The sequence below is a fragment of the Ictidomys tridecemlineatus genome, chromosome 5, assembly GCF_052094955.1.
Source record: "Ictidomys tridecemlineatus isolate mIctTri1 chromosome 5, mIctTri1.hap1, whole genome shotgun sequence".
In the NCBI taxonomy this organism is placed as follows: Eukaryota; Metazoa; Chordata; class Mammalia; order Rodentia; family Sciuridae; genus Ictidomys; species Ictidomys tridecemlineatus.
In genome coordinates, this window is record NC_135481.1 from 136,560,094 (window position 1) to 136,575,691 (window position 15,598).

Genomic DNA, 15,598 nt, shown 5'->3' on the forward strand with positions numbered 1-15,598 from the left:
CATGACAGTCCACTTGGTCACTAACTGTCAAAGACAAGGAGAAGGTAAACTTAGTATACATAATGAGGGAGAGTACCCACACAAGGGTGTTATGCCTATGATGTAGGGACAGTATCAAGTGAAGCATCACTACCTAATGTGCAATCTGGGGTTGGGAACAGCACTTGTGTCCAAGTTGGGGACAGCTCAGTGGTAAAGCACTTGCCTAGCATGCATAACACCCAGAATTAAATTCCCAGCGCCTTGCCCCCCGCCCCCCCCAGTCATAATCCATTGTTTTAATAAAGGATTCTAGAATCTTAAGATTTAACTTGGTGGGTCCATTCTGGTTCTTTAAAGATCAGTAACAGTCCTACAATATATTTACTACAGAGCCTAAGTGGCCTTAGGAAGCCTCCTATCACTTTTGCATTTAAACCAGTGGTTCTCAAACAGGCAATTTTGCCCCTTAGGGACATTGGGCAATTTCTGGACACATTTTTAGTTTTCTCAACAGGGAAGAATCTGCTACTGGAATCTGACAGGTAGAGTCAGAAATACTGCTAACCATTTTCAAATGCACAGAACAGGCCCCACAACAAAGCATTATCTGGTCCAACATGTTGATAGTGTAAGGTTAAAAAACTCTGGTTTAATGAAAGGGTAAAGGAGATTCAAGTACTGAAAGAATCTATTGTTATCTAGGATCAGATGAACTACTCTCTTCAAACCCTGAAGGAACCTATTACTTTATTAATTCAAAGAGGGAAGAAAAAGAGTATAGACAAATGAAAGTGAGAGCAGCAGCACTTTCAGGAAGGTAGAGGGGCTTTTTCTAACACCACCTAATCTCAGCTTTCTTCAGGTGCTTGCAGCTTCTTTACCCACATTCTGAAAAGTCTTTAACAGCATGGACTTCCAATCACACAGAAATGAACCAAGTCACTGAGTCAAAGTTTATTCCTTGCTCCAAAAGCTAGCATATCAAATGCTTTTTTTCTTTAAATTAAAATTATTTACTTAGTGTGAATAAATATCTTCTTGCTGCAAAGCCCCCAATTCTTAGATTGGTCTCAGATGAGCATTTCTATCTTATGGTAAGTAGGGAAGAAACTCAGCTCAGGTGACCAGTCAGCCCCTTGGGAACATAAGGAACCCTTTCTTGAAAATCTATTTTGATACTGCCTCTGAATCACTTACCTGTACGTAAGAAATGAAAGAATAACACAAGGGAGTCAGATGAGAACCAGATAGCTTCACCTGCAGCACAGAAGGAAACCAATGTAACCATAGCAATAAAATGCTTCCCCTATTCTTAGGAAAATCATTTTCAACTTACCAGCTTTTCCATATTTTTTGGAATTCCTCCAGAACTCCGACACACCTGGAGATACTAATAAAAAAAGATTACAGATTTAGTAAATTACCCTATGAAACTACAGGTGACTCTTACAGTGAGCCTATGAGTGACTAATCACCTTTACTAGAGAGGTAAAAGAAAAATTCATTGAGAAGCCAAGACACAAGGCTTCCTTTCCTGCTCCTTCAAAGTTTCAAAGCTTCCCAGAAAACAAGCAATGGAGGGTTTCTGTTTCTGACTTTCTCAGCTCATTGCTTTAAAAATACTTCAGGCCAAGAGTCCCTGCATCTAGAAAATCAGGGACTTGGTTAATTCTCTTAAAAATTCCCCCCAAAAGAGGCTCTTAGTATTTCTACTAGCATCTCAATAGCCACAACATTAGCTAGAGCTACATATTCTCAGACCTGGCTACACTACTGGTACAATGTGGGTTGGTCTTTTTTTTTAAAGTTGTCTGTGCATTTTGGATCTGTTGATAAAACTAAACTAACTAGTTCCTATCACCTTCTAAATCTGTTGAAGATCAGAATACTGAATGAACAAAAAAAGAGTTTCTTTGAAAACAGCATTCACTTTCTATCAGGTGCTAAAAATTTCACATACCAGGGAATAAAGACCTTTGAAAGCAAAATTTACAATTACACTATCAAATGTTTTCCTTTGGCTGTGAACACACCTGCCACCTACTGAGCAAACTAAAAATGAATCCATGACTTGCAAAGGTAAGGGCAAGAGCTCTGTTTAGGGGCATCCTGCAGCAGTAGGCAGCTGCCTCAGTGTTACATCCTGGCTAGCTGGGGTAGAATGGTGGGATTGATCTGATGGTCTCTTAGCTACTCACATATCTGACAAGAGCTGTAAGGATGGTGTACATTTTGCACAGGTCCTTTAACAGAGTGTCCACGCAGCTGCCTGATGGCAGGGCTGTCTGCACCAACTCATGGAAGAATGTAAGCAGAGTTCCCAATTGTATGATGATGGCTTTCTCAGCAGGATTATTTTGTGGGGTTGCTTGAGAAGTTTCTGCTTAGAGGAAATGAAATTGGCATATTTCAACCAGTCTTATTTTCTAACAGTAAAGAAGAACTAGAAATCAACTAAATAACCAATAGTTAGAAAGCTGGTACAGAAATGAGCATTCATTGTGCAGAGTGAATTGACTGTCAGTCTGTCATAGACTATTACTACCTTCTTCATCACATCAGAAATCTACCTCAAAACCAAGTGAAAAATATAGGAGACTTAACTCAAGGGTTCCACCTTTACACAGTGGTCTAATTTAGATTTGGATGGCTTTGCTCTTGTCACAATTCCTGAAACTCCACCTGAATTCATCTTACCTGACATGGTTTCTTGGCTCACTTGTCCCTTAAGCTTGGTGATCAACCAGTCTACTTCTTCTAGGACTTTCTCAGCCTGACTCAGAACAAGTAACTATGGAAGAAAAACATGCTTGACATGGTTCACTACACACACAGCTGTTGGGGGAATACAATAACCATGGCTTCTATAGGTAGGTTATAGGCCTCCCAACAAAAACCATTACAAATGACTCTATGAAGTACAATGGAAGAAAGACAAAGCTATTTCTCATGGACGGGGATCAATACTTACACAGATAGTGGGGGCAGCCGTTTTCAAATTCACCATTGCAAAGTGGTTTGTTTTTTCTACTTCTACATCCTGGGGAGGGAAAAAGAGGTAAGTCCTAATAGCAGTAATGCTGATCCCTTGACCTCCATCCCACACAGGCTGTTATACTGAAGGTTTGCTATAGTACTTGGTCTATGTCTCCAAGTTGCCCATGAATATCCTGGGACAGGTCACGTAGCAGGGTGACAGGACTCTTATACAAAACATGCAGGCTAAAGAGCAAGTTCATCAAGCTCTTGCAAAACGAGGCATCCTCTAGGAGTATGAAGGAAAGACAATTCAAAGGTAAGTTATAACCCAGCAACTCCTTTGTGTGACTGTACACACATGCCTAACCAGCACATGTGGCTTATCATGTCCAAGGCACAACCAACAGTCCTAGTGCTGCACATACTCCAAATAGCTGTACGACAACTGCACCCTTTTATCCATAAGTCCTATTACTAGTCCTAGTCATTGGATCCAAGTATTCAGATCAAGACCCCTCTCTTTCTCATCCCACCAAGAAAACTTCTATCCTGGCTTTTAACATCAGATTACTTTTGTCTAATTCTTAACTTTATCTAAATGGACTTATACAGCATCTGACTCTTTTGTTCCCCATTATGTTTGTTTGATCCTCTCGATGATGTTGCTGTAGGTCTAGTTAGTTCATTCTCCCTGCTGCATCGTATTCCACTGTGTGGCTATATCATAGTTCCTTTATTCATTCTACCAATGAACACTTAAGTTTGTTTTCACCTATTAAAATAGTGCTTCATTGATAATTGTTCCATGAATTTCTTTAGGAATGGAATTGTTGGGTCATAGACTTATATTTAACTTTAGTAGTTAGATATTGCCAGTTTTCCAGAGTGGTCATACCAATTTACACCTCCACCAGCATTAAATGAGAGGTCCAACTGCTCTACAGACTGGTCAACACCTGGTATCATCTATCTTTTTCCTGTTGACCACTCTGGTGAATATGTAATGAATATTCTTTTCTAAATACTAATTTGGTGATAATGATTTTACATAAAGCCTTTAGATAATGTAGCAGGAAAACTTACCCCGGCTGTTTTCCTTGCAAATCTTAGATGTCCAGGATAACATCTGCACAAACTAAACGAAAAGTCATTCAGATATTAAAGAAATATGCTAAGAATGGGGGTTGTCAGAACAGAAGAGTCCTAGTCCTTTCTGAGCCTAAGCAAATCACCTGCTAAAGATAAAGTCCAAAATTACAAATATTTCTTTTGGTACTGGGGACTGAACCCAGGGGCACTTTCCCATGGAGGTACACACTCATCCCTTTTTATTTATTTGAAGACAGAGTTTCACTAAGTTGCTTAGGCTGGCCTTGAACTTGTGATCCTCATGTCTCAGGCATGTGCCACTGCTCCTGGTGAAATTGTAATTACAAGACAGAATATGATTTAATTTTGAACATCTATGCCCTCATTAAGGGCCAAAAGGTCCTGGGGAATGGATCTGAGTCCTTGTATATGGGTTGGGTTTTTTTTTTTTTTTTTTGGGGGGGGGGGGTAGGGTTTTTTGTTCTCTTCTTTTTTGGAACTGGAGATTGAACCTAGGGCTTTGCAAATGTGAGGCAAACGCTTTGCCACTGAGCTACATCCCAGCACTGAGTCCTTGTATCTGAAGCTTCCTCTGCCTCCACTGTGCCACCACTGAGATCTCTCTTTTTCCTTCCTGGCCTACATACTTCAGACATCCTTTTTTTCTTCTTTTTTTTAATACTTGTTTTTTAGTTGTAGATGGACACCATACCTTTATTTTATTTATTTATGTTAATGTAGTGCTGAGGATTGAACGCAGGGCCTTGCACGTGTTAGGCGAGTGTTCTACCACTGAGCCACAACCCTAGCCCCATACTTCAGACATCTTTAAGGATATCAGGCTAACAAAGATGTGAGGAAGAGGAAGGGCCTAACCATAAGGATATAAGAATTAGCTCTTAGGAGCCAAAAGGTCAAAGGAGATTAGAACAGAATGGAACAAAAGAAGGAAAAAAGAGAGGTAAGGACTTCAACTTGATTTCCTTGCAGAAATCGAGGAAATTAGGAAAAAAGATATAGTAGGAGCACACAGGATTCCCTGGCTGCTGGGAATGTTCTTTACCATCCTAATGGGAAATTACTCCTGATGTAGACCCAACAGGTGTGGCCTTTCTTACTTTTCATGTGTGTATACACGCATTTCTGCGTGTACGCTCACATGGAGGCACAATTATATGTATATGTGGGCACACCCACATATATATACATACAACCTATCTAAGCAGAATGCTTTTTAAAAAATATATATATTTTTTAGTTGTAGATGGACACAATATCTTTATTTTTATTTATTTATTTACTTTTATGTGGTGCTGAGGATCGAACCCAGGGCCTTATGCATGCAAGGCAAGAGCTCCACCACTGAACTACAACTCCAATCCCAATGCAGAATGCTTTCTGTTTTGGGTCTATGGCCATGCTTTTCTGACTCAATCATCCTTTGTTGAATTTCCACCCCCGCCCCGGCCCCCCCCCACAAACTCAATACCAAGTAAGTTGAGAAATCCAATTACTGAATGTCAGCTACCCTACTGATAATTAGCATACTTTAAACTTAGAAAATAAAGGAAAACACCAAAACTGGGGAAGAACACAGCTTAAGAATGTTGAAGGCATCAAAGATGTTGTTTTTTTCTGTAGTGTTTATAGTTTACCCTGGACAGTGATCAAATAAAAGTACAATCTTGTCCTTATATGGCTGTATGTGTTACGATACAAATAATATATAGGAAAATACATCTTATGGTTTTATTAATTTGAGTGTAAATTTAAATATATTTAAAATAAGCTAGGCTCCAGAGAGAGATCTTTTACTACGCAATACTCCTTACCTTCTGAAGGCTGGTAAATGGGACTGAACAAGCAGTGCTAGTACCTGAGGGGAGGAAGGCTCCAGTAGCTTGGACAAGTTGGAGAGAACACTGACTAGGAGGAGGGCTTCTTTACTATTAAAGTCTTCCTCTTCACTGCTAAGTAAATTCAATAAGGACCTCTGAGGAAGGAAAGTATGCACAGAAATATCAATAGATATATTCCAATCAGAGAGAAGAGACACCTAGTTAGACATTTAAGACTGTGACAGAAAGAATCTAAAGCTACCAAAATTCCAAGAAGACACAATCTGAAAATGACCTTGCTTTGAACCTGTTTTCAACTACAAACCTGAAAAATTTATTGAAAACTATGGACTCTTTCCTCTCCAACTTCCCACCAAATATACATTAAGAATAAACAACATACAATTTCTGGTGGTTCTTATCTCTCTGAAGCCTATCCACTAAACTCATGTTATGTTTAGAATAAGCCCCAAACCCGGCATTCCCTACAGATCTTCTCTGTTAACTTAAATACCACGTGTTTTTTTCATTTGTCTTTCCCTACTATGATGTAAGCTTCATATTTCACTTTTGTTGCCTGCTGTATTCCCAGCAACACTTCCTGATAAGCAGTAGAAAATTTAAAATTTATTAAGTAAATGAAATCCTTATGATAGAATATCTTGATATTTTGACAATTTGTTAGAAACTAACAAGTTCCACTGTTAATTTCTACATCATCTGACAAAGCTTAATCATACCACAGACTCAAAATAAAAAATCACAACACCTATCTGAGCTACCTCTTCATGTCATCTCAAACAGTGGTTCTCAGAGGCAACAGGTAGGATTTGCTTAGATAAAATACACATTAGGATCCTTTTAAGAGCTGTTCCATTGATTCAATGTTGCAGGGGGGAAAAAATGCTCTATTTGTTCACATTCTGCCCTTTGTAAGAATCTTCAGGCCAGTACAACAGCTTCTTACCTGAAACTGCCGGATCTGGAAAGCTGCTCTTTGAGTGACACTGACATTTGCATCTTCTCCCTCATCTCCTTCCTGATCTGTGACATCTAGAAACAGAAAGAACTCTATTTGCTCTGAAGGTGATTCATTCCGTTTTGGACTTTTAAAAAGGTAAAATTTAAGAAATTCAAAAAAGTCTGGAGGCAGATTTAAGTGTATTTCTAACATCCTTCAGTTATTTTACATTCCATTTTCCAGTTGTCATTAAAATGTAAACTATTAAGTATGATCCTGTATCCACCAGTTGTTACTTCTCAACATCAGGACTGTACTCAGGTGTCCTCTGGTAGGTGAACAAATATGATTAAGGAGCATGGGTAAGAAGAAACCTAGAACAAGCAATTTTGTTGACACTGAAATGCCCACCTAGCGCCCTGAGGAACTGCTGGATCTTGGGCTGATAGAACTGTTGCACAACACTGAATATCTTTTGCAAACCCTCCAAGCACAGCAGTGAGATGCTCTTTCCTTTCTCTTTCTTTGCTGAATCTTCCACTGAAGTAGGGATTGAAGTGTATCTCCACAGCAAGACTCTGAAAATGGAAGGTGTGACAGATCATTTTTAAAGACTGGACTTTTCATTAAAGTAAATTTACATACAGTAAACTTTGTATCCTGGAAGTGAACAGTTCTATGGATTTTTTAAAAGCTTATACAGATGTGAAATCTCCTCACAATCAAGGCATTTCCATCACTCCGAAAGTTCCCTTGTGCTCCTTGGTAGCCAACGCTCTCACCCATTTGCTAGCAACTACTGATCTGATTTTCTGTCCCTACAGTTTGACTTTTTACAAAATACGTAAAAGTGGCATCATTCAACTTATAAGTTAAAGTCTGGCTTTGTTAACCCAGCATATGCTTTTGAGATTCACCTATGTTGTGTGTATTAGTAGCTTATTCTATTTTTCTGCTGAGCACTATTCCATTATGTGGTCCATTCACCCGTTATTCATCCACTGGGAACACTGGGATTCTTTACACATTTTGCTGTTACAAATAAAGCTGCAATGAATCTTTGTGTGCAACCCTTTACATGAACAGTTGCTTTCATATATGGCAGATCAGATAGATTATATGGTAGGTGCATACTTAACTTTTCTTCTTCTTTTTTTTTTTTTATCAGGGATTGAACTCAGGGACACTTAACCTCTAAGCCACATCTCCCATCCTTTTTGTTTTTTGAGACAGGGTCTAAGTTGCTTAGCAACTCACTACATTGCTGAGGCTGGTCTTGAACTTGCAATTCTCCTGTATCAGCCTTCTTAGTGGGATTATAGGCATGTGCCACAACATCTGGTATGTACTTAACTTTTGAAGAAACTGTCACACTGTTTTCCAAAGTGGCTGGACAATTCTAAACTTCCACTAAAAGTGTATACACTTTGATATGATCAATCTCTTAATTTTAGACATTCCAATAAATGCTTAGTGATATTTTTAAGTTTTGTTTTTAGTTGTTGATTGGCCTTTATTATTTATTTGTTTATATGTGGTGCTGAGAATCAAACCCAATGCCTCACACATTAGGCAAGCACTCAGCCACTGAGCCACAATCCCAGTCCCGTGCTTAGTGATATTTCATTATGACTTTGTTGTACATTTACCTAAAGGTCATGTCATCTATGTGTTTAGTTGCCATGTCTATGATATTTTTGGGTCAAGTGTCTACACAAAAATTTTACCCATCTTTTTAACTTCCCCGTTGTCCCTGTAGGGTGGGGTGGGATGGGATAGGTGGAGAATATGCTGGGGACTGAACCCAGGACATTATGATGCTAGGCAAGTGCTTAATCAGTGCTATACCCCCAGCCTCAACCATTTTTAAATTTAGCTGTTTCTTCTTATATTAAGTTTGAGAATTCTTTATATAATTCTGATTATCAATCCTTCACCAAACATGTTTTGCGAATATTTTCTCCTTATCTATGGCTTGTTTTTTCTCTTAAAGTTTTAGGAAAACAGAATTAAGAGTATTTCTCGGGCTGGGGAAGCTCAGCAGTAGAGTGCCTGCCTAGCACACGTGAGGCACTGGGGTTCAATCCTCAGCACTACATAAAAATAAATAAATAAGATTATTAAAACAAAAAGTACTTCTTATTTTCTGGATTGTGCTTTTTTGGTGTTACAGCTAAGAAATTTTTGCCTAAAAAAAAAAAAAAAGATCACCAGATTTTTCTTTTTGTTTTCTTCTATATTTAAGTATCTAATCCATTTCATTAATTTTTAAAACACGGAATGAGAAATGGAGAAAGGTTCATTCTAGATCCTTCACCACATAAATTTTAGAATCACTGTCAATTCTTACAATAAAGCTTAGTAGGAGTTTTTATTTGAGGGGGTTGCTGGGGATTGTATCTTTAGTCTCTGTATGCTAAGCAGATATTCTACCACTAAGCTACACTCCCATTTTCCCCTTGAAATTTTGACTGGGTTTATGTTGAATCTGCCAGTATTGAATCATTCATTCATATACAATGTATACATTCATATACAATGTCTATCTTTTAATTTACTTGGGGTCTTCTATGATTTCTTATTAATGTTTATTATAGTTTTCATCATACAAGTATTGTATGTTTATTAGATTTATTGCTAAGCAATCCATGATATTGTGATGCTAGCATAAATAGTTTTTAAAATTTCCATTTCCAATTATTTACTGCTGGTGTGTTAACTAAAATATTTTTATACTAAACATATTCTACAACCTTGTTAAATATTTAATAGATTTAATAACTTTGAAAAACTCTTAAATTTTTTTTGAGAATGTTAATTGCCTATGAATGAAGACAGTGTCATTTCTTTCTTCCCAATTTGGATGCCTTTTCTTTCTTCTTCTGCCATACTGCACTGGCTAGGATCTTTGGTATGATGTTAAATAGGAGAGGTAAAAGTACAAGGTGGGAAGGAAGTATTCAGTCTTTTCATCATTAAATAAGAGTTAACTATAGGGTTTTTGTAAATTCTCTTTACTGAATTGAAAAAAGATCTATTTCTAGTTTTCTGAGACTTATACCATGAATTTATGTTGAATCATAATTTTCTATACTTATTGAGATGATTCAGATAGTTTTCATCCCTCAGTCTGATATTCGAATTACATTGGTTGGTTTAGTGAACCAAACTTGCATTTCCACCCAATTATAATATTCTTCACATTGTTAAACTTAATTTGCTTGTCTTTTTTGCATCTATATTCATGAGGGAAATTGTACATAATCTTTTCTTCTATAAATGTCTTTTTCTGGGTTGATATTACTAATCTCATTAAAGTGAGAACATGTTCTCTTTTATCTTCTGAAGTGTTTGTACAGAATTGGTATTATTTCTTCCTTAAATATATACCTGGGGGTAGGGTGGGTACCAGTGGTTGAACCCAGAGACACTTAACCACTAAGCCACATTCCCAGTCCTTTTTATTTTGTATTTTGAGACTGGATCTCCTAAGTTGCTGAGGGCCTCACTAAATTGCTGAGGCTGGCCTGGAGCTTGCCATCTTCCTGCCTAAGCCTCCCAAGCTGCTGGGATTACAGGTATAGGCATGTACCACTGTGCCCAGCTGGCCTAGTGTGTATTTTTTTTTAAACATCACTTCCACTCTTTTAAAAATATTTCTTTGATTACAGATGGACACAATACCTTTATTTTTATGTAGTGCTGAGGATTGAACCTAGTGTCTTACACTTGCAGGGCAGGTGTTCTACCACTGAGCTACAAACCTCAGTCTCTTGGCTTAGTGTTTTAAGAGAAAAAGAAAAAAAAAAATTTTGGGGGGGGGGTACTGGGCATTGAACTCAGGGACACTTGACCACCGAGCCACATCCCTATCCCTTTTTTATATTTTACTTAGAGACAATGTCTCAGTGACTTGCTTAGTGCCTCACTGCTGCTGAGGAGGGTGAATTTGAACTTGTGATCCTTCTGCCTCAGCCTCTTGAGCTGTTGGGATTATAGGCATGTGCCACCACTTCTGGCTTAAGAGAAGAATTTAAACCTCAAGTTTAAATTCTTTTGTAGAAGTTGTATTTACTCATGTTATCTAATGCTTCTTGAGGGACCTTTCAAGAAATTTGGCCATTTAACTCATGAAGTTTAACACACAAAGTTTAACACACACAATTTTTTAATAGTTGTAGGATTAATAGTGATATTTCCTCACCCTCACTTTTGATATTTGTATTTTGTGTCTTCTTCCATTCTGATTAGTCTGGCTAAGGTTTATTAAACATATTCATCTCACAAAAAAATAGTTTTCTTTCATTTTTCTCTATTATTTGATTTTCATTATCAATGATTCTGTTTGTCATTATTATTTTCTTCCATCTATTTTCATTTTAATTTACTTTTTCTATTAATGTATAAGCTTTTATGGAGATTTAAAAAAAAATCAACTGCTATAAATTTCTACCTGAGCTGGGGGCAGTGGTACACACTTATAATCCTAGTGGCTCAGGAGGCTGAGGCAGGAGGACCCCAAGTTCAAAACCAGTCTCAGGAACTTAGGATGCCCTAGGCAACCTAGGGAGACCATGTCCCAAAATACAAAAAAAAAAAAGTGGGGGGAGGTAATGGCTGGAGATGTGGCTCAGTGGTTGAGCCTCCCGGAGTTCAACTCCTGGAAAAAAAACACATCTTCCTAAACAGTACTTTGGCTGGATTATACATATTTCATATGCTTCATATTCATTATCATCCTTCAAAGACATTTTCTAATTTCCTTTATGACTTTCCCTTTGACCTTGAGTAGAGGTTATTTAGAAGTACATTTAATTTTCAAATATATGAGGATTATCCCACTATCTTTTTTGTTTAGTTCTATGTGGTTAGAGAACCAACTAATCTCTATTTTTAAAATTTTCTGGTTTGTTTTATGGTCCAAAGTACAACTTGGTAACTGAATCATGCGTACATAAAAAGACTGTGTACTTGGAAGCTGTTGTTGAGTGATTTAGGTCAATTAAGTCAAACTGTAAGACAATATCGTTAAGGTCTTTTATTTCCTGATTTTCCATCTACTAGTCTTGCTCATTACTGAGAAATGACTAATAAAAAGTTTATCTTCAGGGCTGGGGTTGTGGCTCAGTGGTAGATGCTTGCCTAGCACATGTGAGGCACTGGTTTCGATCCTCAGCACCACATAAAAACAAATAAATAAAATAAATGTACTGTGTCCATCTACAATTTAAAAAAATATTTTAAAAAAAAGAATTTGTCTTCAATTTTATTGTCCCTCTCAGCCTTGCCCACTTTATGTATTCTGGGTCTTTGTCAGGAACACTTACATTTAGAATAATTATGCCGACTTGATCAATCATTTTGTTTTGGCTGTGCTGGGGAGGGAATCCTGCACCTTAAGTAGACAGGCAAGCACTTTACCATTGAGCTACATTTCCAACCCTGATGAAATCATTTGTTCATCATTTAATAATATCCTGACCTCTTTTTTACACGACTAACAACCTATACCAAAGTAGGATTAGGAAAAAACCAACTTCAGTGATTGTACTTTTGCTCTTTAGGCATGTCCAACCTCAAATCACCTTCATTCACATTCCTCTCTTGAAGAATCCATGGCAGATAAGTCAACAAGTTTGAGACAGTAAGTGGCTTACCGAGTTATGTCACAGAGGTTCTGAAAGATCTTGTCTAGGTTTTGGCCATCGGGGCCACTAACATGTCCTGTTTCTTTTAGCTGCTGCACCTTCTGCAGAGCAACAGTCACTGCATAGCGCATGAACTCATTGTTGGACCTCAGAACTGACAGGCTCTCTTCGTGACTTTGGGTACTATCCCTAGAGAGAGAAAGAAAGAGCATGGGGAAAAGAGTCCTCTATTGCTACTAGGATCTGCAATTAGGCTTCCTAGGGAAGAACAGCAGCAGCCAGCAAGTTTTAAATGGCAGACTCTATGAAAGCCTTTGCTAGAGTTATTGCCATGGTTGTTCTTTTACAATCATTCTTAGTGTCTGTTTTTTTCTCTCTCCTATAATTCTTACTTTGATAAAATTTAAATGTCTAAGTTTAAATAGATTTTCTTTTTTTTTTATTGGTTATTCAAAATATTACAAAGATTGCAGAATCACATCGGTTACACATCCACATTTTTACATAATGCCATAATAGTAACTACTACTGGCATTCATCTCTCTAGTTAGTCCATTGTTTCTGCTTTTAATAATTTAAAGTGCCTCTTTAAAATACCTACTTGTGATTGTCCAGCTTTCATTTTAAGAAAATTTAAGCCTCCTTACATTTCTTACTATATATATAGCAATATTTGTGAATCTAAACTAATACAAGTGAACTTGCACATGAAGAATTATCTTTACTAGGCTGTCGTCTTTATACAATCAATTAGAACCTTACCTGAAAAGAGCAGTAAGAAGATCAGAAACAAATTTCATGGACAAAAAACTATCATTTGTTTTGTTGGTCATTTTAGCTTTGCCTTTGCCAGCTTTTTCGATAAGGATATCAGAGAGTTTCTTGTAACACATGAATAAGCTCAGAACCTCCTCAAACTTATTCTTACTGTGTAAAAGGAACAGACAAAGATCAGAATTATGGTTTGATGTTACACATAACAATAAGGAAATCACAACGCTTCTTAAAATGTCATATTTTAGATATAACATTATAAATGAGTGGACCATCATTAACATAAACATAACACTCTCACTCATACACTGATCTATCTAGATCCCCTTCCCCCTTATTTATACTTTGTCAAAGCAGAACATATGAGTCCAACACTAGCACTAATACAAATTTCTATTAAAATGGGGAGTACTTGAGTTCAAGGTCTGGTGAGTTTTGAATAAATTAAAGCCTGCTAGAAGACAACATTCCTGCCTGGCATATTCTTCAATGTTCTCTGATAGAAAGAAAATAGTTTTGTCTTAGGCTAGAATTCTTTTTCTTTCTTTCTTTTTTTTTTTTTTGGTACTGGGGATTGAACTCAGGGGCACTCAACCACTGAGCCATATCCCTAGCCCTATTCTATATTTTATTTAGAGAGAGAGTCTCACTGAGTTGCTCAGCGCCTCGCCATTGCTGTGGCTGGCTTTGAACTTGCGATCCTCCTGTCTCAGCCTCTCAAAGCTGCTGGGATTACAGGTATGTGCCACCGTGCCTGGCTTATGCTAGATTTCTGTTTAAAAGATATTATAGTCTGTGGTCTATTTAGTGCCTAACCATATTGTGAAGAGTTAAAAAATCACATCCATTTGTATTCATGATATATTCATCAAACTACTAATGGAGTCACAATAATATCTTACCTGAAATTACTTATGCAGAAATTATATTCTATTAGAACCTCACAAACTCCCATCACAAGAAATGCAGAGATATTATTTTTGATGCCGATACCAGTGCTCTGAGAAAAATCTGCTGATTTATCCTAAAACCATAAGATAAATATTAATACATTAACTTATTAATAACAGTAACTACATTATTCAATAGATGGAGGACTTAGCCATTACCAGTTCAAAGTCTTCCAGCTCACTCTTAATCATTCTATTAGTAATAGACTCCAATATATCATCTAGTTCTTGGTAGAATCCCTCTTCTTCTTCCTCATCTCCCTGTTGCACTGACACCACTCTACTTTTATACCAGGCCAAACAATGCTGAATACAACACAGCAGATAATCCTGTAGAAGAAAAATAAGTAAATAATATTTTTATGAGTTAAGGGATAACCCAAGACACTACTGAAAATCAGTAAATAATTCTTCAGAAAGCTTAAGTAAGTTATTTGTTGGCATTACAAATCAAGTCTATCTGAATTTAAAAAACTGGGAAAACTTAATTGAACTAACAGGCATTGTTTAACAGAACTTTCTCAAAGAAACTGGTCTCATAAGTAGCTGACATTTCAGAATGCAACATCAGATATATTATCATTAGTTTGATAGAAAAAATCCTGGAGCCAGGTTGTGAAGTTAAATGGTTTCTAATTCCTTTGAGTCCCATTTTATGTTGAGGAAGCATCTTAAGTTGGAAACAAAATGCACATCAAGACAGGTTATGACAACTGAAAGACTTCCCTCCCTACTGCCACAAGTTCTAGGTCTCTGGGGCAGGAAATTTCAATTTTTGTTCTTTTTTATGTCTTTCTAATACCGGGTAACATGAAGAACAACCCATCCTAGATCCTTTGAAGGTCTGACAGAGCTCCAATCTAGCTCAACCTAAACCATGTACTTTCTCCAACTAAGCAGGTCCCTGGATTCATCTACTCCTGGGTGACATCCCCATTCTGAAATAATGGAGATAAACACTTATTTAAATACACTTATTTAATGTACATATTAACAGATAAGATGTTCCTTGATGTGGTGGATGCCATGATTTAGCAAAGTGCCAACATGAAGTAATTTTACCAATAGATACAAAGTGCTACTGCGTCAGAAATTATTTATTTATTTGGGTACTGGGGATTGAACCCAGGGGGACTTAACCACTGATCCACATCCCAGCACTTTTTAAAACTTTGAGACAGGGTTTTGCTAAGTTGCTGAGGCTGGCCTCAAACTTGGCAATCCTCCTGCTTCAGCCTCTGGAGATTACAGGCATGCACCACCACATTTGGCATTCAGCAGTGATAAGCAGGGAAGATTTCAGAGTAAAAATTCACTGTAAGAATTAGGAAGAAATTTTCACAGATCTCTTTCTGAAGATCAATTCTACCATTATCA

At 37.3% G+C, this 15,598-nt stretch overlaps 1 protein-coding gene across 1 annotated transcript in view; it reads right to left on the reverse strand.

Annotated features, from left to right (window-relative positions):
• Nucleotides 1-15,598, reverse strand: part of Fanci (FA complementation group I) — an 81,529-nt gene that overhangs the window by 5,511 nt on the left and 60,420 nt on the right. Inside the window, exons 22-35 of the mRNA XM_078051181.1 lie at nucleotides 14,381-14,551; nucleotides 14,174-14,295; nucleotides 13,260-13,424; nucleotides 12,507-12,686; nucleotides 7,261-7,427; nucleotides 6,856-6,941; nucleotides 5,927-6,043; nucleotides 4,045-4,096; nucleotides 3,120-3,247; nucleotides 2,954-3,022; nucleotides 2,680-2,773; nucleotides 2,181-2,365; nucleotides 1,319-1,372; nucleotides 1,180-1,239 (exon numbers count right to left, since the gene is read on the reverse strand). Of these exons, the coding sequence (XP_077907307.1) occupies nucleotides 1,180-1,239; nucleotides 1,319-1,372; nucleotides 2,181-2,365; nucleotides 2,680-2,773; nucleotides 2,954-3,022; nucleotides 3,120-3,247; nucleotides 4,045-4,096; nucleotides 5,927-6,043; nucleotides 6,856-6,941; nucleotides 7,261-7,427; nucleotides 12,507-12,686; nucleotides 13,260-13,424; nucleotides 14,174-14,295; nucleotides 14,381-14,551 (1,650 nt within the window). The remainder of the gene's footprint in view (nucleotides 1-1,179; nucleotides 1,240-1,318; nucleotides 1,373-2,180; nucleotides 2,366-2,679; nucleotides 2,774-2,953; nucleotides 3,023-3,119; nucleotides 3,248-4,044; nucleotides 4,097-5,926; nucleotides 6,044-6,855; nucleotides 6,942-7,260; nucleotides 7,428-12,506; nucleotides 12,687-13,259; nucleotides 13,425-14,173; nucleotides 14,296-14,380; nucleotides 14,552-15,598) is intronic.